Raw genomic sequence first — 23,044 nt, 5'->3', positions numbered from 1 at the left:
GAAGAATTAAGAAGGAAACTGGTAAGACTGATTTTATTTTTAAAAGATCACTCTCGCTGTTAGGGGAAGACAAAAGGGGCAAGAATAAAAAAAACCTCCTCAATCCTGAAAGTTTTAAGAGACTGAAGGAGCATTTATCAGAACAGTGAGTGGAGGCCTAAAACATAGATGGTGATGGGCAAAGCCAAGAGTCTGATTTTTCAGACATACTAAACAATCAATAGGTACAATTAGAGCAAAGAAAAAAGAAAACCTACAAAAAAGGAGACGTTCAAATGTCCAAAATACTTTATCCATCTGACTGTGAGAATAATTTGACTACATAAGGGATTTGTTTATGCTCTTACATTACCATCCCATGTGAATTATGTAGCTAAAGATTTATTCTTTCAACTGACATTTCAAACAAAGATGGAAAATACTACTTACAACTTAAAAATGTTGTCTTTGGGGAGCCTGGGTGGTTCAGTCAGTTCAGCGTCCAACTTTGGCTCTGGTTATGATCTCACAGCTCGTGAGTTCGAGCCCTGCGTCGGGCTCTATAATGACAGCTCAGAGCCTAGAGCCTGCTTTGGATTCTGTGTCTCCCTTTCATCTCTGCCCCTCCCCTGCATGTACTCTCTCTCTCAAAAATAAATGAACATTTTTTTTTAAATTAAAAAATAAATAAATAAAAATGTTGTCTTCAACTGACCTAAAATCTAACCTGGAAACCTACTATTTCACAGTTATGTTAATTAGTGTAAAGATAACGTTTCAACTTGCTTTTACTTTACCTAAAATATAGTTTCTTTCACACCAAATAATAACAACAAATTGACATATCCAAAAAGTAATAATAAATTGATGTGGAAATACAGCACTCAAGATTTTTACTAATTAAAAAGTATTTACAGCTTATGAAAGAATATATCATGCTCATGGCTTAGAAGATTAATATTCTTAAAATGTCCATACTACCCAAAACAATTTATAGATTCAGTACAATCCCCATCAAAATGCCAATGGCATTTTTCACAGAGCTAGAACAAAGCATCCTAAAATTTGTATGGAAAAACAAAAGACCCCATATAGCCACGCCAATATTGAAAAAGAATAAAAAAGCTGGAGGTATTACACTTCCTGATTTCAAACTCTACTACAAAGCTACAGTATTCAAAAGAGTATGGACTGGCACAGAAACAGACACGTAGATGAAGGGAATAGAACAGAGAGCCCAGAAATAAGAACACACACACATAGTCAATCTATGACAAAGATGGTGAGATCATACAATGGGGAAAAGACAGTCTCTTCAATAAATGGTGTTAGAAAAACTGGACAGCTATATGTAAAATAAAGAAATTAGACTATCTTCTACCATATACAAAAATAAACTCAAAATGGATTAAAGATTTGAATGTAAGACCTGTAGAATGTAACTCCTAGAAGAAAACATAGGAAGTAAGCTCTGTGACATCAGTCTGCAATATTTTTTTGGCTCAGTCTCCTCAGGCAAGGGTAATAAAAGCTAAAGTAGGATTACATCAAACTAAGAAGCTTTTGCGCAGTGAAGAAAACCATCAACAAAATGAAAAGGCAACCTACTGAATGGGAGAAGATATTCGAATCATACATCTGATAAGGAGTTAATATCCAAAATACATGAAGAATTTACACTCTCAAAAACTATCAAAAAAAAAAAAAAAAAAAAAAGCCTTGATTAAAAAATGGGTAGAGGACCTGAATAGGCCACAATGAAATACTACTTCCTATTTGTCAGAGTGGGTAAAATAAACAAGACAAGCACTGTTGGTGGGGATGCAAACTGGTGCAGCCACTGTGGAAAACAATATGAGAGGTTCCTCAAAAAATTAAAAATAGAAATATCATATGATCCAGTAATTCCACTACTAGATATTTATCCAAAGAAAACACACCGTTAATTTGGAAACATATGCACCCTTATGTTTACTGAAATATTACTTACAGTAGCCAAGATATGGAAGCAACCCAAGAGTCCATCCATAGATGGGTAAAGATGTGGTGTATATGTGTGTATATATGTATACATATAAATACACACACAGTGGGATATTATTCAGTCATCAAAAAGAATGGAATCTTGCCATTTACAACAACATGGAGACCTAGAGATGATAATACTAAATGAAATAAGTCAGAGAAAAACAAATACTATGATTTCACTCATATATGCAATTTTAGAAACAAAGAAAAAAAGAGACAAATAGACTCTTTTTTTTTTTTTTTTATAATTTTTTTTTTTCAACGTTTATTTTTGGGACAGAGAGAGACAGAGCATGAACGGGGGAGGGACAGAGAGAGAGGGAGACACAGAATCGGAAACAGGCTCCAGGCTCTGAGCCATCAGCCCAGAGCCTGACGCGGGGCTCGAACTCACGGACCGCGAGATCGTGACCTGGCTGAAGTCGGATGCCCAACCCACTGCGCCACCCAGGCGCCCCAAATAGACTCTTAAATACAGAGAACGGTAGGTGCCAGAGGGGAGGTGGGGGGGCTGGGTGAAAAAGATAAAGGGGATTATGAGCACACTTATGATGAGCACTGAGTAGTGTATAGACTTGTTGAATCATTACACTGTACACCTGAAACTAATAACACTGTATATTAATTATACTTTAATTAAAAAATTAACAAAAAAGGGCACAAGACCTGAATATATATTTTTCCAAAGATGACATAGATGGTCAATAGGTACATAAAAAGATGCTCAACATAACTAATCATTAGGGAAATGCAAATCAAAACCACAATGAGATATCACCTGTCACAATGGCTAAAATCAACAACACGAGAAACAACAAGTGCTGGTGAGGATGTAGAGAAAAGGGAACCCTCTTACACTGTTGGGAATGTAAACTGGTGCAGCCACTACAGAAAACAGGACAGAAGTTTCTCAAAAGATTAAAAACGGAAATGCCAGGGGCGCCTGGGTGGCTCAGTCGGTTGAGCGTCTGACTTCAGCTCAGGTCATGATCTCACAGTTCGTGAGTTTGAGCCCCGCATCGGGCTCTGTGCTGACAGCTCCAGGCCTGGAGCCTGCTTTGGATTCTGTGTCTCCCTCTCTCTCTGCCCCTCCCCCACTCACGCTCTGTCTCTCAAAAATGAGTAAACCTTAAAAAAAATTTTTTTTTTTAATAAAAGAAACCAGAAATGCCACATGATCCAGCAATCCACTTTTGGGTATTTATCCAAAGAAAATGAAAACAATTTAAAGAGATAATATGCACCCCTATGCTCACTGCAGCATTGCTCACCACAGCCAAGATATGGAAGCAATTTAAGTGTCCACTGACAGATGGATGGATCAAGAAGATGTGGTATATACATACAATGGAATATTACTCAGCCATAGAAAAGAAAGAGATCTTGCCATTTGTGGCAACATGGACCTAGAGGGTATGATGCTGAGTGAAATAAGTCAGACAAATACCATATTTGTCTTTCACTTGTATGTGGAATCTAAAAAAAACAAAACAAATGAACAAACCAAACAAAACTCTTAGATACAGGAAAACAAACTGTTGCTTACCAGAGGGGAAGGAGGCTTGGGGGGAGGGAAGGATGAAATAAGCTAAGGGGATTAAGAGGTACAAACTTCCAGTTATAAAAATAAATTAAGTCATGAGAATGTAATGAACAGTATAAGGAATACAGCCAATAAAGTTATAATAACTTTCGGGGCGCCTGGGTGGCTCAGTCGGTTAAGCGGCCGACTTCGGCCCAGGTCATGATCTCGCGGTCCATGAGTTCGAGCCCCGCGTCGGGCTCTGTGCTGACGGCTCAGAGCCTGGAGCCTGTTTCAGATTCTGTGTCTCCCTCTCTCTGACCCTCCCCCGTTCATGCGTTGTCTCTCTCTGTCTCAAAAATAAATAAACGCTAAAAAAATTAAAAAAAAAAAAAAGTTATAACTTTGTATGGTAACAGATTGTAACTAGACTTATCATGGGGATCATTTCATAATGTATAAAAGTATCGAATCATTATGATATACACCTGAAACTAATAGAATACTCTATGTCAATTATACTTCAAAAAAAATTTCAATCTTAAAGGAACTGAAACTTGAATTATGTTGTTTCATCAACTTGGTAACTATCTTCAAATAATGCTCTTTAATATTTAACTTAAAATCTGAATAGTTCCCTACAGTTTATTCTGAGTTCTTTCATTTGCCAGCATTCTCACCACTTTCTCTGACATGAAGACAACAGGTTAGGATATTTTAACTTCAGCGCTGTTGTCTTTCTTAAAGAAGAAAGCGAAATGTATCTTATGCCCACATCCCTCTCAAATGTGAAAAACATCTGGCTCCGCCTCCCCCACTTATCTTATCTAGCTGTTCCCTCTAGGTTTTATGATTTTGTAAGACACTAAAACAAAATTTAGGGTGAAGTAGTTTCTACTCTTAGTTAATTAGCTTTTCAATAGTATAAATGATATTCCAGATATTTTTACGGTAAAATAGAGTAATTGGAAAAGTTATTATAATATCAATTATCCAATAATAAAATATATTTAGAAAAATCAATGCAAATTCATAGCAATTGATATTTAAGCTCAATATACCATGAAGTTTAATATGTAAGTTCAATATATACAGCTTTTAAAAAGAAAAGAAACTTACCTTTCAAAAGATGATTGAGGTCCATTGTGTCATGTAAGACTTTTTGTTTATATCTGTGGTCTACGTTGGAATCTAACACTGAAGATTCTGGAGTGAGATCAGGCCCAGTTTTTTCTTTCCCCTTTTTGGTTGATTTCAAACATTTTGAATTATTTTTTAAATCCTCAACATTTCCATATACTTCTTGACTCACGTTTTCTTGCCTTTTAACTTTTACTTTTTGATCATTTGATGCTCCCAGTTCAAAAGACTGAATAGGGCTGATGTCTGGAGTTGAGAGAGGAGTGACATCTGTCACAGTATCTTCAGATTCCTCAGTGTAGTCATTGACTTTTGGTTTAGTACTTGAAGGCCGTGTTCCTGTTGATTTTACTCCTGATTTATATTTCTGTTTTGGTGACAAGTGGGTTACACCAGACAGACGTTTCTTTAATGATGGAGATGAATCAGAAATACAGTTATCAGACCCTGCATCTGAACAATCTGTACCTGAACTTGAAGATGAGGAAGACAAAGAGGAAGAGGAGGAAGAAGAATTACTTTTGGAATACTTTTTACTTATGTTTTTTTTAAGGTTATTAGGTGGTTTAGCTGACTTGGACCTGACATGCTGCATTTTCCCATCATCACTGCTCTCCTCTCCATCTGTATAATAATCATCGTCACCTTTTTTCACAATTTTGGGAATTCTACTTGGAGTGGGTAAGTGTATTTTATGCCCTGTTGTAGCATCCCACAATTTTTTTGATCTTGAAGTGGACAATGATAAAGAATTTCTGGTTCGCATATTATCATTTTCTACGGGGTGTTCTTCTGGAAGAATTTTCTTTTTTATTTCATTTTCCTTTCTTTGTATTCCAAATTTCAAGTTTACATTTTCTGTATCTTCGTCTATTCTCTTTTTAGGGTCATCATTTTGCTTGTCAAAAACTGAGTTACTTTCACATTTCTTTTCTTCTTCAAAGTCACTGTCAAAGAAAGAATGGTCCACTTCACCTTCTGATACATCTCCAAACCGATCCATGATGGCAAAAATATATCTGAAAAAAAGATGCCAGTGTTACCATCAGACTAAAGAATAATTTCTTAATACTTTTCATTTTTTTTTACAGTATTTGTATATCTCAAACTGAGAAGTTTGATTATAAAGAAACATGACAAAAACACCCAAAAATATTAACTCAGTGAAATGATAATGGGGCTAGAGGAGTAATAACACATTGTACCAATGATTTGAAAAATAAGTAAGTCTAATAATTCAGTTCACGAGTCATCAAGGCAAGCATATCACAGACATATACCTAGGTGAACCCTAAGGAAAATCTGCCTTCTATAAGTACAATTAATTTAGACTAAGAAAGGATGATATTAAAACTTCCTAATTTAGCTAAGCCAGCTTGAATTCAGAATTTGACCTCTAACACCATTCTACACTAAAAACAAAAACAAAAACAAAAACAAAACAACAATCAAAAAATCATAATGACTTGGAAGGTAGCTGATTCTATTTCTGGAGGTAAAGAAAAACAAGGGCCTAGAGTATCTTACTGTTACCAGAAGGCACAATATTCAAATATGCCTGATATAATGGTAATACAAGAAAGGCTCCAGTTTAAAGGGGCCTCCTCTGTTCAGGCTGGACAATTTAACACTGAAAAACAAAACACACAAAATACACTTAAAATTTTTTTTTAATGTTTATTTATTTTTGAGAGAGGGACAGAGCATGAGCAGGGGAGCGGCAGAGAGAGGGAGACACAGAACTTGAAGCAGGCTCCAGGCTCTGAGCTGTCAGCACAGAGCCCGACGTGGGGTTCAAACCCACAAACTCTGAGATCATGTCCTGAGCTGAAGTCAGACGCTTAATTGACTGAGCCACCCAGGTGCCCCCCAAAATACACATAAAAATGAAAAAGTCCTTCTGTGATAACTATTAGTCCATAATGACATTCAAAAGAGCAAATAATATGAGCTGCATTAAAGGAAAGGCATATATAAACTAATAACATATAGCCAACAATCCAATTTTGTGCTCAGTATATTCAAATTATGATTAATTCTATTATGTAAAATCAAACAATAAAAGATTATATAATCTATATTCTAAAGCAATCATGATTCTCTGGAGCCTTTAATTGTTGAAGTGATACTGCAACCTATAAAATCAAGTACAAATATGATTTAAAAATCAACCAAACTTACATTATTCATACTAATGCAATAGGTTAATATGATAGATTAGAGGTATATATGGTAGTACATTTTATCATTGGGTAAATTTTTTTGCCTTTAAGGTTTTGAAGAATATAAGGCATATTAAAAAATTTAACTATTCACAACTTTTAAACACTTAGGGAATCTGATTAAATTAGTAAGGTTAGACTTATAATTAGGTTTATTAAAAATGTCTAAGTGCTGGGGTGCCTGAGTGGCTCAGTTGGTTAAGCGTCCAACTGCAGCTCAGGTCATGATCTCATGGTTCGTGGGTTTGAGCCCCCCACTGGGCTCTGTGCTAATGGCTGGGAGCCTGGAGCCTGCTTTGTATTCTGTGTCTCCCTCTCCCCCACCCACACACTGTCTGTCTCTCTCGCTCTCAAAATAAAATAAAAACATTAAAAAAAAAAAAAAAAGTCTAAGTGCTTACTAGGACTTCCTCTATTAGATATGTCAGTATCCCTGGTCAGGTGTTCAAGGTACAGAAGAAAATTAAATATACTAAAATTGAATTGTGCTGCAAGCTTGCAAATGGCATACAATGTTCAGGGAAATTTAAGCTAAGTCAGATTAATCAAAGTACAAATAAGTTTTAAAATTCTAACATATTATTAGAATTGATTTAAATTGAGATGTGTAAGTAGATCTTAAAAATTTAGGAAAAATTAGGTAACTTATACCTAAATATTAAATGTAAGAAATATTTACTAAAAAAAGAAAAAATATTATTTCTCATAGCACAGATCAATGCCCTCTTAAGTTTTAAAACTCAAATCAGCAGAAGGAAGCCTCCTCCACAAGTCCTCAAAAGATATTTAATAAGGTTTTAGATGTCATATTTATCCATTATGGAATTAAAGTCTACTCTTTTTTTACTCTCTTAATTTATAAAAATCGAAACATCTCTTTTAAAGGATTTTGGCAATTAATTTTCAGAGCTGTAAGAAAGCCATAAGCCTTCTGAATCAGTACTTGCATTTCAGAAATTTATCCTAAGAATATAATACTAAAAAGAAGGAATGGAATTCTCATATTATTTCAGTAATACCGAAAAAACTTGAATAGAGGAATATTATGATTCCATCAAAATTATTATTATATCAGGAGTCAGCCAGCTACTGTGCATGAGCCAAATCTGGCCTGCCATTTGTTTTTGTAAATAAAGTTTTACACACTACAGCTGCAGAGCTGAGTAGCTGTGACAGCGACCATATAGTCCACAAAGCCTTTAGGCATATTTACCAAATGACTGTGGATTATGGAGGTTGTGGATCTCTGCTTATATTATATCAGAGATATATGATATTATTATATCAGCATGAAAAATGAACACTACAAAACTGTTACCCATACTTGGTTAATAATACAATTTACACACTTAAATAAAAACCAGGGGGAAAAAGGGCAAAATTAAGTCGACCTGTTAGAAGAAAAACCAACAATCCCACTGCATTTTTTATATTTCCATTACTGTTATTATAATAGTGTCCTTGCAATAAATTAAGCAAATAAGTGATGACTGTGAGTCTGCACAACGAAAAAGAAGGAACTGAGTCAGACACACTCAGGCTCAAACTTGGTTCTACCACTTTCCAATTGTGTTTCTGGGTCCATGTACAAACAAGGATGTTCATCATAGCCCTACTGCTTGTAATAGAAATGAGTTAGGGAAAAACTCAATGTCTAATAAGAGGAAAATGGATAAACGAAATGTTGTATGTGATATACTATATGTCAGTCAAAAAGGGTGAGCTGAGATCTATAAAAATAAAGTTTACTAAAAGAGCAAAATTAAATGAACAACAATACAATTATGTAAAACTTAAAACTAAATTCCTCACAGGCACAAAGTTACATAGCACGGACTGGAAGGACATACGTTAAACAACTGTAAGCTGTGAAGGGACGCAGACGGTTGGGGGGTGGGGTGAGGATAAAGAACCTGGCAGAGGCTGGTGATCGTGGGTCATCACATACCTAAGGAGTATGACTGGGGGCACCTGGCTTGGCTCAGTTGGCAGAACATGTGACTCTCGATTTCAGGGTTGTGAGTCTGAGCCCCTCAATTGGGCCTAGGGCCTACTTTTTTTTTTTATGTTTATTTATTTATATTTGAGAGAGAGTGCAAGCAAGGAAGGGGCAGAGGAAGAGGGAGACAGAATCTGAAGCAGGCTCTGCACTGTCAACACAGAACCTGACGCGGGCCTCAAACTCAAGAACCATGAGATCATGACCTGAGCAGAAATCAAGAGTCAGACACTTAAAGGAGCCACCCAGGCACCCCAGAGCCTACTTAACTAAGAAAAACTTAAAGGAAAAAATAGTATGATTGATCATTGTCAATCCAATTCTGCCCACCTGAGTTCAGAAAGAAAAACGACCAATTAAAATAGTCACTGAATGGTGAGTAAGTAGCTCTTATAAACATTGTCACTAAATTTCCAAAAAACATTACCCTCTTTTGTAAGGTAATCAACTCTTTCATCCAAAATGTCAAGGGATGGAATAAAAAGGGGTTGTTTTTTTTTTTCTTTCGTACTTTGTCACATGGGTACAAATACCTTTGTGATTAAAACAACAACAAAAAGATTTTGTAGGTTTCTTCAAATTTTCAAAACAAATGGTTTCATGGAATAGCCCAGAGCATAAATTTTCCTAGTCAGTTTAAAAAACAAATCTTTCAGGGGCATCCGACTCTTGATTTCGGCTCAGGTCATCATTTCCCAGTTCTCGGGTATGAGCCAGGCATGGGGCTCCACGCTGACAGTGCAGAGCCTGCTTGGGATTCTCTCTCTCGCTCCCTCTCCTCCCATCCCCCTGCCCTCCCTTCCTCTCTCTCTCTCTCTCTCTTTCAAAATAAATAAACATTAAAAAAAAATCTTTCAGATGCGCCTGGGTGGCTCGGTCGGTTGAGCGTCCGACTTCGGCTCGGGTCATCATCTCGCGGTCCGTGAGTTCGGGCCCCGCGTCGGGCTCTGTGCTGATGGCTCAGAGCCTGGAGCCTGCTTCCGATTCTGTGTCTCCCTCTCTCTCTGCACCTCCCCTGTTCATGCTCTGTCTCTCTCTGTCTCAAAAATAAATAAACGTTAAAAAAAAAAATTAAAAAAAAAATCTTTCAAAAACAAATCATCCAAATCGTTTCACCTTCCATCCTCAGAAAAATTTGTTTACATTTTTCAGGAAACACACAAAATTAACATAACTAAGTCCCATTTGTATTAGTGCTATTATTCTAGTACAACTAACAGCTAAAATGTATCTAAGCTTAAGAAGTTTTATTACTCCTATTTACCGATGAGAAAAATGAAGCAGAGCAAGAACTTGCCCGGAGTCACACAACTAGTGAGCGGCACAGCCAGGATTCCAAAGCAGGCATAGTTTAAGGATCCTGTTATTAACCACTGTTCTATTCTGCTTCCAAGTATGGTCCTTCCAAAGGAACTAAGATCTGTTTTTGTTTTTTAACCTTTAAGATACATGGCTGTGATATCTATGATTTACATGATGGTAAACTGGGTAAGGTAACAAGATTTTCTTCTCATCATTGGGATTTTGAAAGGAAAATGGAACCTGTTTAGCAATGGTTTAGGAGCTCTCTGTAGGAGAGGATGGTCTGTACAGTTAAAATAAGATACACAGGGGCGCCTGGGTGGCTCAGTCGGTTGAGCGTCCGACTTCGGCTCAGGTCATGATCTCACAGTCTGTGGGTTCGAGCCCCGTGTCGGGCTCTGTGCTGACCGCTCAGAGCCTGGAGCCTGTTTCAGATTCTGTGTCTCCCTCTCTCTCTGCCCCTCACCCACTTGCACTCTGTCTCTCTCTGTCTCAAAAATAAATAAACATTAAAAAAAAAAAAAAAAGATACACATGCCAGTGACTGCCATGCATTTTGCTGATCTGCCATGTAGCAGTTTTCCTCTAACAAAGTAAATTGGAACAAATCTCACTGGCACCACAAATGAAATAAACTAGTAGCCTTAGGTAAATTAAAAGTGTTAACCTAGGTAACAAGAATTCAGAACTTTGAATTAACTTGTGACTCCTTAGAATCCAACATGAGCTTGTGACCAAACCCCCTTTCCAAATACAGTAGTGAATTCCAAAGTTATTTCTGGCAAGGAGAGTGACAATTCTGGAAGACACTAAACTTGAAATGTTTCCAGCAAGCCTCCTCTTTGTGTATTTGGCATTTCAAGTTAAATCTTGTGATTCCTGATAACCTTGAGTGAGACCTACGTGAAGTTCCTCAAGATGGTACATGGCAAAATAATGCAAGTTAGAACTAATACCCTTCCTGTATCCTCAGAGATCCCCAACAGTCCTGAAAGGAAAAGACTGTACCCCCTTACACTAGAACTAAGGCCTAGCAAATTTAAACGGCCTGACCAATTTCAAGTTATTAGTTTGTTTCTGTATGCTTCTTGTGATGTCAAGCTTTATCAAATTTGTGAATTAAAAAAAAAAACTGAGATGGACGGTTGAAAATAAAGATTCAGAAGGTTCTGGATAAATGGAAAAGAAGCTAACATTCATATAGGTTATATACTAAGCACTTTCTAAGCACTTTTTCACTGATCAACCATTTAATACTGGTAACAACTTTGAGGTTCGAGATGAAGAAACTGCAGCTCAGACAGGTTAACTGACATATTCAAGACCACGTGGCCAGAAAGCAGTAGAGTCAGGATTTGGATCCAGGCAGCCTGGCCAGACAGTCAGCCGTCTTACTGATTATGCTATACTCAAATAAGCAGAGGAATATTAATAAGCTAAAAACCCCAATGGGGAGGAATACTCTGAAACAGCCAAATAATAACACAATTAATAGCACAGGCACAGAATGAGGGAAGGTAAGGAGGGAAGGTGCACGGAGGACCCCAGCTTAAAAGAAGGTTCTTTGAAAAAAGACGCGGAGGTTACCAAGCGGCAAAAGCATGACTTAGGAACCAAAAGACCAAAATACTCTTAAATCATATCGGGATAGTCATATACAGTCTAAGACAACTTGAATTATATTCTGCTTGTCAAAGTACTTCTTGAATGAAGCATTTAGTTCTGGGTGCTACGGGGAAGAGTCTAGAATTTAAGTCATGATCAGTGGTTTACAGAACAAGGCATTCATAGGCTAGTAAAAGAAATGGCTAAGAGAAAGCAGGTATTCAGATACTCAAAAAACTGTGATATGAAAAAAGATTTTACAACTGTTATTGGTAGTTCCAGAGGTAGAACTTGCATCAACAGATGTATAATGTATAAGGAAGCTGTTCTGAAATTAACATAAGAACTGCTCAAATGGAATGGGCTACTTTCTAAGATTATGAGCCAGAAGTCACTAGACAATGTTGGAGTAAAAACTACATGTCCACTTGCTGGGCTGCTACAAAAGGAATTCATGCATTAGATAGGATTTTCCCAACTTTAACATTTTATGAACTAGGTCTAAATCCCAACATCAATCTGTAAGCCAAATGATTAGGAACTTCTTTGAAATCCCTATTTTTCATAGCTAAGTTTCCCGCCTTATCTCCTTACCAAACTGGGAATTCCTGGCATCTTGCTCATCTTTATATCCCCAGTGCCTAAAGTGGGATCTGACAAATATTAGACATTCAAAGAATGTTTACCCGATGAGGGAGTCTGGAGTCAGGAGCCTGAAGACCCAACCCTAGTCTCTTTGCTAGCTATGTAAGCAGAAAAATCAATGCTTCTCCCTGAGCTAGTTTCCTTGATAGTTTCCCCCAATCGTCCCCCACCAATCCCCACCGCACCCCCCACACCAGAATTAACTATCCCCTTATTTGTATTTACATGGTTCATGTCGTCCTCAACAGTTGTAAGGACCCAACTTCCTAAGTGGTCACAGTTCGTGGGAGGTGGCGCATAAACCCTGGGAGACTTTTCAGGCATAACATCCAACAGACAAGGTTATCGTTAGGATTTAAACACTCCAGGGGTTTAAACGTAATTTAGAGAAAAACTATACAGTGATCCCATCCACCAAGTAATCCTTCTGATAACATTTATTTCCAAGTTAATGAGATTCCATTTACATAAAAATATGCATTTAATGACACTGTAAAGATTCTCTTCACCACATACTGGGAAAGGGTAAAAATTAAATGACAGATCACTTAATAACTCTTCTGGGGCTCAACGAAAACCGGCATGTGTCAAAGCTGACTGGGCGTCCCTTGGACACTCACCATTTGTCTAGCTCTTACAGAACCAGAAATACTAACGCTCAAGATACATCAGAAAAACACACAAAGGGGCGCCTGGGTGGCGCAGTCGGTTAAGCGTCCGACTTCAGCCAGGTCACGATCTCGCGGTCCGTGAGTTCGAGCCCCGCGTCAGGCTCTGGGCTGATGGCTCGGAGCCTGGAGCCTGTTTCCGATTCTGTGTCTCCCTCTCTCTCTGCCCCTCCCCCGTTCATGCTCTGTCTCTCTCTGTCTCAAAAATAAAAATAAAAATAAAAATAAAAATAAAAATAAAAATAAAAATAAAAAAAGAAAAACACACAAATAATCTGGCATTTTTTAAACTGTCATTTTGTTACTGTGACATTACACTGTTTCTATAATTATGTATATAATACGGTCCAAAGAAGGTAACCCGTGGGGTACACGAAAATCTCGGCCCGAAATAAACATCCCTTTTCCAAGAACTCGAGAGGGTCAGTTTACCACCTCCTCCGGACCACCCCCTTCCCCCACCCCCACGGCCCCAGGCAGCAGCAGAAAACTGACAGCCCCTCAGGCGCCAGGGTTCAGAGTCAAGGCCGCGGAGGTGGGCGGCGGTGGCCTGAACCCAGCTCCTGGTTACAACCACTTCTAAACTCCGGCCGACCCCGGTCCCCACTCCATCCGCGAAAGCGTCCCGAGGGCAGGCCCGGCGGCTCCCAGGGGCCGGCTGGGGCTGCGAGCGGCCCCACGGACACGCCGACCGCAGGCTCGGACGTCTTTGTTGTGGTTACACCCGCCACCCGAGAGGCCGGCCGGGCCGTAGGGCTGGCGGAGCCAAGGGCTGGTGGGGGGGTCCCGGCCGGCCGGCCTTCCTAACTTCCCACGCTGGCTTCCTCATACCGACTCTGAGTGCTCGCCGCAGCCTGGGCTCGGTAGAGGGGAAACGGATCCCGGAGGGGAAGGGTGGCGGGCGCGTCGCGGGCGGGGCGGCGGGGCGGCGGGGCAGGAGGGGTTGCTCGCGCGCCGCTTACCTGGGTGTCGGGGCCGCTGCGGCCGCCTGGCGCGCCGCCCGAGGCGTTGCAGGCTCGCGCGCACACGCTAGCGCGCGCACGCAATCTCCGCTCGCGGCTCCCAGCAGCCAGGCTCGAGCTTCCGGAGGCGGAGACAGCGGAAAGGGAAAGGAGGGCGCCGAGGGAGCGCTGCGAGCCACGCGGGAACTGGGCGGGGGCCCGGCGAGCGGCGCGGCTCCTGGTGGTTCCTCTCCGCTCCTCGCGGCGGGCGTCATAGAGCGCGGGGGGGTTCGCCGGCGGCCTAGAGAGGCTCGACGCGCCGTGCGGTGGGTGGCCGGGACTGGGAGGCAGGGCCCGCGACTCTCGGGTGGGAAGGGACACGGGAAGAAGCTTACCTTTTAGGCCCTTAGTTGCCCGGTGCACCGGGCAAGGTGCTAACTGCTGTTGACCCCGCTGTTAACAGGAATGCGGGTGGACCTAGTTGTTAGGGTGGCCAATTTAATTGGGAAAGTGGCTTTAATGATCTTGTACCTCCTCCCCAAAACAACAGTAGTGAAAATGAGGGCGGCTGTGGCTTTACGATTATTTAGATCAGTAAAGTTCAGATCAAAGAACTAGTTGTGTGATTCAAGAGCTGGTGACACATTATAAAGTCTTCTGACTATTGGTAAATGAGGTGGGTAGTTAAATTAAGAGAAAAATGTGGAATATGTTGAATGCCATAATTTTTCGATTTTGAACTCACAGTTGTGTATTAGGTGTGGTAGAATAATGGTGCTCCAAATATGTCCACCTCCTAATCCCCAGAACCTGTGAATATGCTGTTTAAGGTGGGAAAAGGGACTTGGGCTATGTGACTAAGGATCTTGAGATGGGAAAATTAACTTCGATTATCTAGGAGGGTTCAGTGTAATCAGATGTTTTTTGTTTTTGGGTTTTTTTTTTTTTACACTTAATTATTTTTGAGAGACAGAGAGAGACAGAGCCTGAGCAGGGGAGGGGCAGAGAGAGAGGAAGACACAGAATCAGAAACAGGCTCCAGGTTCTGAGATGTCAGCACAGAGCCCGATGCGGGGCTCGAACCCACAGACCGTGAGATCATGACCTGAGCTGGAGTAGGTCCCTTAACCGACTGAGCCACCCAGGCGCTCCAAGTGTAATCATGGATTCTTAAAAATGAGAGTCAAGAAGTTTCCAAGTCATTAATAGGAGGGGTGGCCATAGAAGCAAGATTGTAATGTATAGTACTGTGACTATAGTTAACAATACTGTGTTGTATATTTGAAAGTTAAGACAGCAGATCTTAAAACTTATCACAAGAGAAAAAAACTGTGAAGTGATTGTTGTTAACTGGACTTACCATGGTATTCATTTCATAACATATATATCATGTTGTCACCCTAAATTTACATGCTGTTATATGTCAGTTTTATCTCAGTAAAACTGTCAATTTAGGGGATCCTGGGTGGCTCAGTTAGTTAAGCATCCGACTTCAGCTCAGGTCATGATCTTACGGTTCTTGGGTTCAAGCTCCGTGTCAGGCTCTGGGCTGATGGCCCAGAGCCTGGATCCTGCTTCAGATTATGTGCCTCCCTCTCTTTCTGCCCCTCCCCCACTCCCACACGCTATCTCTCTCTCTCTCTCTCTCTCAAAAAATAAACATTAAAAACATTTTTTTAAACTATCACTTAAAAAATGTTTTTAATTAAAGAAAGCAGCAGGAGATCAGAGTGATGTAAGCGGCCTTGAGCCAAGGAAAGCAGGCACCTCTGGAAGCTGATAAAGGGAAGAAAAGGTATTCTCCCCTGAAGCCTCCAGAAGGAATGCAGCCCTGTTAATACCTTGATTTTAGACTTCTGACCTCCAGAACAGAAAAAGAATACATTTGTGTTGTTTTAAAGCACTGGGTGTAGTAATTTATTATAGCAGCACTTAAAAACCTAATTCAATGGGTATTTAATAATGTATTTTTTTTTATTTTTTTATTTTTTTAACACTTTATTTTTGAGACAGAGAGAGACAGAGCGTGAACAGGGGAGGGTCAGAGAGAGGTGTATTTTTTTTTTTACAAGGAAGTGCAAAGAAAGCTGGGAACTAAGGGTTATGCATAGCCTAGGGAGCATCACTAAGGAATTGGCTCTGTTTTTGTTCTTCACAATGCATTTTGTACTTTTCGGTTGTAACTACCAACAAATACACAGAATCATTTTGTTCTTTTTTGTAGACTAACCGCCAGGATTTCACTTAATTCTGCTTGGTAAAACTATGCTGGCACCATTTGCCAGGGATGATTGTCTGTCTAACTCTGTGGTCAAAGTTTGCTATCCAAAGGGTTTGAATAGACATTTCTTCCAAGAATATATACAAATGGCCAATGGGCACAGGAAAAGATGCTCAACATCACTAATCATTAGGGAAATGCAAATAAATCATGAGATATCACTTCACACATATTAGGATTGCTGTTATAAAAGTAAGACAGGAAATAACAAGGATGGGCAAAGGTGTGGAGAGATTAGAACCCTTGTGTTTGGCTCCTGGGAATATGAAATGGTACAACTGCTATGGAAAACTATGGCAGTTCCTCAGTAAACTGAACACAGGTACTATGTGAGCCAGCAGTTTCACTTCTGGGAATGTACCCTAAAGAATTGAAAGCAGAGTCTCAAATGGATGTTTGTATACCCATGTTCATAGCAGCATAATTCACCAAAGCCAAAAGACAAACAACCCAAATGTCCACCAAAGATAGATAAACAAACCTCAGGTGGCTCAGTCCATTAAGGCTCTGACTTCGGCTCAGGTCATGATCTCATAGGTCGTGAGTTCAAACCTCGCTTCGGGCTCTGTGCTGACAGCTCAGAGCCTGGAGCCCGCTTCGCATTCTGTGTCTCCCTCTCTCTCTGCCCCTCTCCCCGCTCAGGCTCTGTCTCTCTCTCTCTCTCTCTCTCTCTCTCTCTCCCTCTCTCTCTCAAAAACAAACATTAAAAAAATTGTTTTAAATGCTGTAAATCCATACAAGAATATTATTCAGCCACAAAAAAGAATGAAGTTATGATATGTGCTATAATGATGGGTGAATCTTGAAAACATTTATGTTAAGTGAAATAAGCCAGACACAAAAGGACAAATATATGAATCCACTCACACGAATGAGGTACCTAAAATAGGCAAGTCACAGTAACAGATTAGAATAGAATTGGGGCACCTGGCTGACTCAGTCAGTGGCATGTGCAACACTTGATCTCAAAGTTGTGGGTTTGAGTTCCGTGATGGGTGTGGAGATTGCTTAAAAATAAAATCTTCAAAAAAAGAAAAAGGAAGAGAGATTACCAGGGGCTGGGGATGGATGCCGGTGATGGTTGTACAACAATGTGAATGTACCTAATGCCACTGAGTTGTACACTTAAAAATGGTCAAAATATTAAATTTTGTGTATGTCTTATGAAAAATAAAAAAATCTTATATCTTAAACTTTAATTTCGGCTCTTTTTCTGGGCTATTTGTAAACTTTTGCCTTTTCCCTGGTTTTCTTTTCCTGGAAAGAGCCCATCCTCAGTAGTCTGTACTGAATGAATGAATCAACGAATGCATGAAGTCGATTGTAAACAAACTTCTTCAGGCCAGAGATTTTGCTCTGTGCCTCTTCATACTTCTGGTCACAGAGGGTCATCAACTCAGAGGTGTAAAAAAGCTCTTCCCCAAATTCATTGAATCTGAACTCTTTCATCAGAAAATATGTAAATAATATCCCTTGGCCCCTTAAAAAACTTTTTTTTCACTTATTGTATACCTCTTGAAGCAGAATATGGGCTTGACTATTTCTGTAGAGAGCTATTAAAAGATCTTGGGGGGCGCCTGGGTGGCTCAGTCGGTTGAGCGTCCGACTTCGGCTCAGGTCACGATCTCACGGTCCGTGAGTTCGAGCCCCGAGTCGGGCTCTGGGCTGATGGCTCAGAGCCTGGAGCCTGCTTCCGATTCTGTGTCTCCCTCTCTCTCTGACCCTCCCCCGTTCATGCTCTGTCTCTGTCTCAAAAATAAATAAACGTTAAAAAAAAAAAAGATCTTGGGATAATAGCTGGTGGTTTTTTCATCTATGCTAAACTTATAAGCATATGGAAAACTTTTAATTTATGAATTAAGTTTTGAAGGATGAAATCTTTACTGGGTTGAAGTTTATAAACCAAATTGAAATTAAATGTAGTTAGGTTTCATATTTTTTAAGTATCTAAAAGGGGGTAGTTCAACACATTTAAATGCTGGAATAGAGGAAATTGAGGAAGCAAAATGACTTAGGTTCACATATGAATTTCCTGAACTCCCACAAAGCAGGATTAGTAGCTCTCTTCTTGCCATCATAGAACTTTGTAATACCTTAGTAATATACGTTACATTGCTTAATGCTTCCTCCCCCCTACACCAATCAGAATGTGAGCTCTTCAAGGACAAAGACTGTATTTTATATTTTTAAATTTATTTTTATTTTTTTAAGTTTATTTATTTATTTTGAGAGAGAGCATGAGCTTAAGCTGGGAAGGGGCAGAGAGAGGGAGAGAGAATCCCAAGTAGGCTTGGTGTTGTTGGCACGGAGCCCAATGTGGAGCTGGAACCCACGAACCATGAGATCATGACCTTAGCCAAAATCCAGGGTCAGACTAACCAACTGAGCTGCCCAGGTGCCCCTATACTGTTTTTAAACAAAGCACCTTCCTAATATTTTTAGACTGAATGAAAGAATGAATAGAAGTCACATACTACCTCACAGAAATTTACAGTCTATTTAAAAGCCAGATGAGTGCTATTCTTATTGCATTGGTTTGGTAAGGACATTATTTGTATTCTTATTGCATGGGTTTGGTAAGGACATTATTTGTATACTTTAGAAGCAATTTTGTCCTTTGACATTACTTTTAACTACTGTATTTGAAAGATAGCATAATGGGGCAGAATCCTATAATTTAGGTCCACCACCTACTAGCTGTGATTTTGAGCAGCTCATTTAACTTCTCTGAGCCTCAGTTTCTTCCTCTGGAAAATGGGATCATGCTTACCATATCTCCTTTACAGAGTTATAGTGGGGGACATATGTTTCAAAAGGATTTCCAAAAGTTGAAGCTTCCATTAAAATATGAGATTATTTTATTACTTTTTTTGGTCTACTCAATTATCCTAGATATATTATCATGGAAGAATATCAGATTTATTCATTCAAAAGTATTTATTAGGGGCCTGCTATGTGCAACCCCTGTTCAGGACTCATTAAAACTCTAATACTAATTTTGGGGACACCTGAGTGGCTCAGTGGGTTGAACATCTGGCTCTTGATTTCAGCTCAGGTCATAATCTCATGGTGGTGAGATTGAGCCCCATGTCAGACTCAGTGCTGACGGTGCAGATTCTCTCTCTCTTTCCCCCTCTGTCTGCCTCTCCCCCATTCTCTCTCTCTCAAAATAAATAAACACTTAAAAAAACCTCTAATACTAATTTTTATTTTCCATAATTATGTTCTCTTTCTTAGAGCAAATAAATGACAAATGAGAGACACTGGCTTCTTTTTGGTATACAAACTTTATAAAATATTAAATACATAGGGGCGCCTGGGTGGCTCAGTCAGCTAAGCATCCGACTTCGGCTCAGGTTGTGATCTCACAGTTTGTGGGCTTGAGCCCCGGGTTGGGCTCTGTGCTGACAGCTCAGAGCCTGGATCCTGCTTTGGATTCTGTGTCTCCCTCTCTCTCTGCCCCTCCCCTGCTTGTGCTCTGTCTCTCTCTGTCTCTCAAAAATAAATAAATGTAAACAATTTTTTTTTAAATATTAAATACATAATGTTAATCTGAAAATATTCAAAATTCTTTCCTAATTTATGCAAGTACATTTAATCAATATCGTGCCCTGCCTATTTTATATTTTACTCTGCTCATACTTCATGAAACAGCATATAGATGAGTTCGAAAAGCATTTTTGGCCCACATGCATTTTGGAGAAATTAGATAATAAGTCAACACAATTTACATTCTTTCTTTATAATGTGCTGCCCAATAATACTGGCTATTAAAATCTAAGTGAGTGCGGGGCACCTGGGTGGCTCAGTTGGTTAAGTGTCCAGCTTCGGCTCAGGTCATGATCTCACGGTTCGTAGGTTGGAGCCCTGCGTTGGCCTCTGTGCTGACAGCTCGGAACCTGGAGCCTGTTTCAGATTCTGCATCTCCCTCTCTCTCTGCCCCTCCCCTGGTTGCACTCTGTCTCTTTCTCTCTGAAAAATAAATAAACGTTAAAAAAAAAAAAAACTAAGCGAGTGCAGTTTTTTGTTTTTTTTTTTTTTGCTTTATGTTTCATAACTTGAAAATATTAGAATAAAATAAAGGTAAATGATAAAGCTCTATTGCCAAACTCTTTACTGGCAAACATAATTAAATACTGTCTCCCTTGTCCCTATCCTTACTTAGGTCCTTTTCTTTATCTTATAGATAAATGGAATTAGATTATGAAGAACTATTAATTCCAGGGAAAAGAAATGTGAACTTTAACATATTTGCAGTGATAAGTCATTGGATACCACTGATTTGGGTGAGCAGCCAGATTATCCATGAGAAACTGATTAGTGTATTCTGCCGAGCAAACTGAGGTAGGTTGTTAAAGTAATACAACCAACGAATTATAGCTCTCTATATTTAAGTCCATGTGTAGACCACTCCCTGTTTAATTACTGGTTGGGCCATATGTTTGCTTTGGCCAATGGGACATTAGCAAATGTAATGCGAGCAAAAGCTTAAAAAGAATTTGCACAGGGCATCCCTGAAACTGTCATGTGAAGAAGGGCAAGCTGACCTTTGGAGGATAAGTACACAGGAAGCAGAGACGAGCCATCTCAACAGACTCCATAGACCAAATAGCCCAGCCTGTGCACCAGGAGACCATAGTTTCATTAGTTACCCGAGGCAAGAGCAGAATTGCCTAATGACCCCAGCCCAAATTGCTGACCCACAAAATCATAAGCAAATAAAGTGGTTATTTGGTGGTAGTTCGTTATGTGACAATAGATGATCGACACACCATATTTCCAGTATGTCTTCTTGATAATAACCTTTGGAATACTTTGTTTTAAAAGAATAAACAACTAACTGGAATTTAAATAAAAACTTGAAACAACAAATAAATTGGTAGATATAAAAATCAATTGCACAGCTCATTGTATGTAAATTATTCTTCATAAAACAATACTTACAAGAAAAGAAAATTAAAAAATAGTAAAAACACAAAGAATATCCACCAAATATCTTACTTCATATGAATGTTTTTTTCTTTGTTGAAATAATGACAGATGATTCCTTATTGAAAAACAGTATAGTCAGAGGAATTTGAAAATATTATTTTAATGCTTATTTTTCTTTATGAATTTTTTTTTCATGTTTCTATTTATTATTGAAGGAGAGAGACAGAGCATGAGCTGGGGAGGAGCAGAGAGAGAGGGAGACGTAGAATTTGAAGCAAGCTCCAGGCTCTAAGCTGTCAGCCCAGAGCCAGATGCGGGGCTCGATCTCATGAACTGTGAGATCATGACCTGAGCCAAAGTCGGATGCCTAACCGACTGAGCCACCCAGTGGCATTGGGTGCTTATTTTTCTTAACTATGCTTATTTTTCTTATTTTTCTTAACTATGCTTATTTTTCTTAACTTTGCTCCCTGGGAAGCAGGATATAAATCATTTTATTGGAAAACAATAGTGCTGTTAAACTGTTGACATTCTTCGGGACTCCTACTTGAAGAGAGTTTTGAGACTTTGCTTTTGTTGCCCGTGTCCTTTCTCACTGCCTCTCTCAGTCTGTTTACCTCTCCTTCCCTTTCTTCTATTCCGGATTTGCCCTATCACCCATCCTTTTAAATCATTAATCTCTTTAGAATTCCTTCGTTTCCTTTCCAATTCTTTTTAACTATTAAAGATACAGCTGCTGCTTTCTTGGTCCTAGTAGTAATTTACTAGCATTTATCTAGCATTACCAACATTTTTTTCAGTAAACATTATCTGTATATTAACGACGGGACCATGATAGGAGAATAGGAAAATACGTTCTCTAAAAACGATTTGGACCGCTTTCACTTGCGTGGGTAATAACATTTGTACTGAATCTCTGGTAACAAAAATATAGGGACTTGGAGCCAAAGTGATTATGGCAGCTGTGTACACTCCCTGGCACTAGGCCCACTTCTCTGGGCCTTTCCATAACTAGCAGCTGCAGGCTTCATTCCGCTTCCACATTCGTCGATCCCTTCCCTGAGGCGGCTGGGTGGGGAAAGGAAGGTCGTTGAGGGAACCTGTGTCAAAAGTGAGGCTTAGAAATGGCTTGCCCCCCGAATCTAAACAGCAGGTGAAAATAAGGCAGACATTTGGGGAGCCCTAAGCAGGCGAAGAGGTTACTTGTCAGTGAAGAGCCCAGAGCGAGGATTAAGGGATCACCTGAGCCGGAGAATTAATTACAAGCGCTTCTGACACCTGCGGCAAAATTTTCCATCCTCTGACGGTACCCTGGGGGGAGGGGAGGAGGAGGGCGGGGACCTAGCAGTTTTCCCAGCGATTGGCCGTGCCCCCTCCCCTGAGGGGCGGTGGCGCTCGGACCCCGCCCCCGCGCCGCGGGTGGGCGGCGGGGGCCGGGCGAGGCCGGGCACCTCCCACCTGTCACTCAGCGGGCCGCGGTCGCTCTCCGCCCCCCGCCTGACGAGCACCTCCGGGCCGCTCCCGCCCCCGCTCCGCCTCTGGCTTCGCCAGCTTAAGTCACAACGCGGTCCGGCTACCTGGGCGCGCCCGGCCGGACGGGCTGCGGGGCCGGAGCCGGGTGGCGGCGCTGAGGGGTCGCTGAGAGGAGCTCGGCGGCGTCTGTTGGAGCCGTTCCCTCGGTGGGCCGCCGGCGAGGGCATGAGCGCGGACTGCCTGTGCCTCCGGAGCGGCGGCGGCGGCGGCGGCGGCGGCGGGAGCGGCGAGGGGAGGGGGCGCCGCG

The 23,044-nt window shown here is 40.4% G+C and overlaps 1 protein-coding gene across 3 annotated transcripts in view; it reads right to left on the bottom strand.

Annotated features, from left to right (window-relative positions):
* The window catches only part of CFAP97 (cilia and flagella associated protein 97), a 42,754-nt gene extending 28,502 nt beyond the window's left edge, over nucleotides 1-14,252 (bottom strand). The window contains exons 1-2 of one of the 3 annotated variants that reach the window (XM_049632562.1): nucleotides 14,073-14,252; nucleotides 4,649-5,688 (exon numbers count right to left, since the gene is read on the bottom strand). In XM_049632562.1, the coding sequence (XP_049488519.1) occupies nucleotides 4,649-5,672 (1,024 nt within the window). In that variant the 5' untranslated portion in view covers nucleotides 5,673-5,688; nucleotides 14,073-14,252. Of the gene's footprint in view, nucleotides 1-4,648; nucleotides 5,689-13,941; nucleotides 14,044-14,072 lie in introns of those variants that run through there. The other 2 variants (XM_049632563.1, XM_049632564.1) reach the window with 2 other exon arrangements.
* Between the last annotated feature and the right edge of the window lie 8,792 nt (nucleotides 14,253-23,044).

Source organism: Panthera uncia, chromosome B1 (assembly GCF_023721935.1).
Source record: "Panthera uncia isolate 11264 chromosome B1, Puncia_PCG_1.0, whole genome shotgun sequence".
Classification (NCBI taxonomy): domain Eukaryota; kingdom Metazoa; phylum Chordata; class Mammalia; order Carnivora; family Felidae; genus Panthera; species Panthera uncia.
This window is presented reverse-complemented; position numbering and strand designations above follow the sequence as displayed.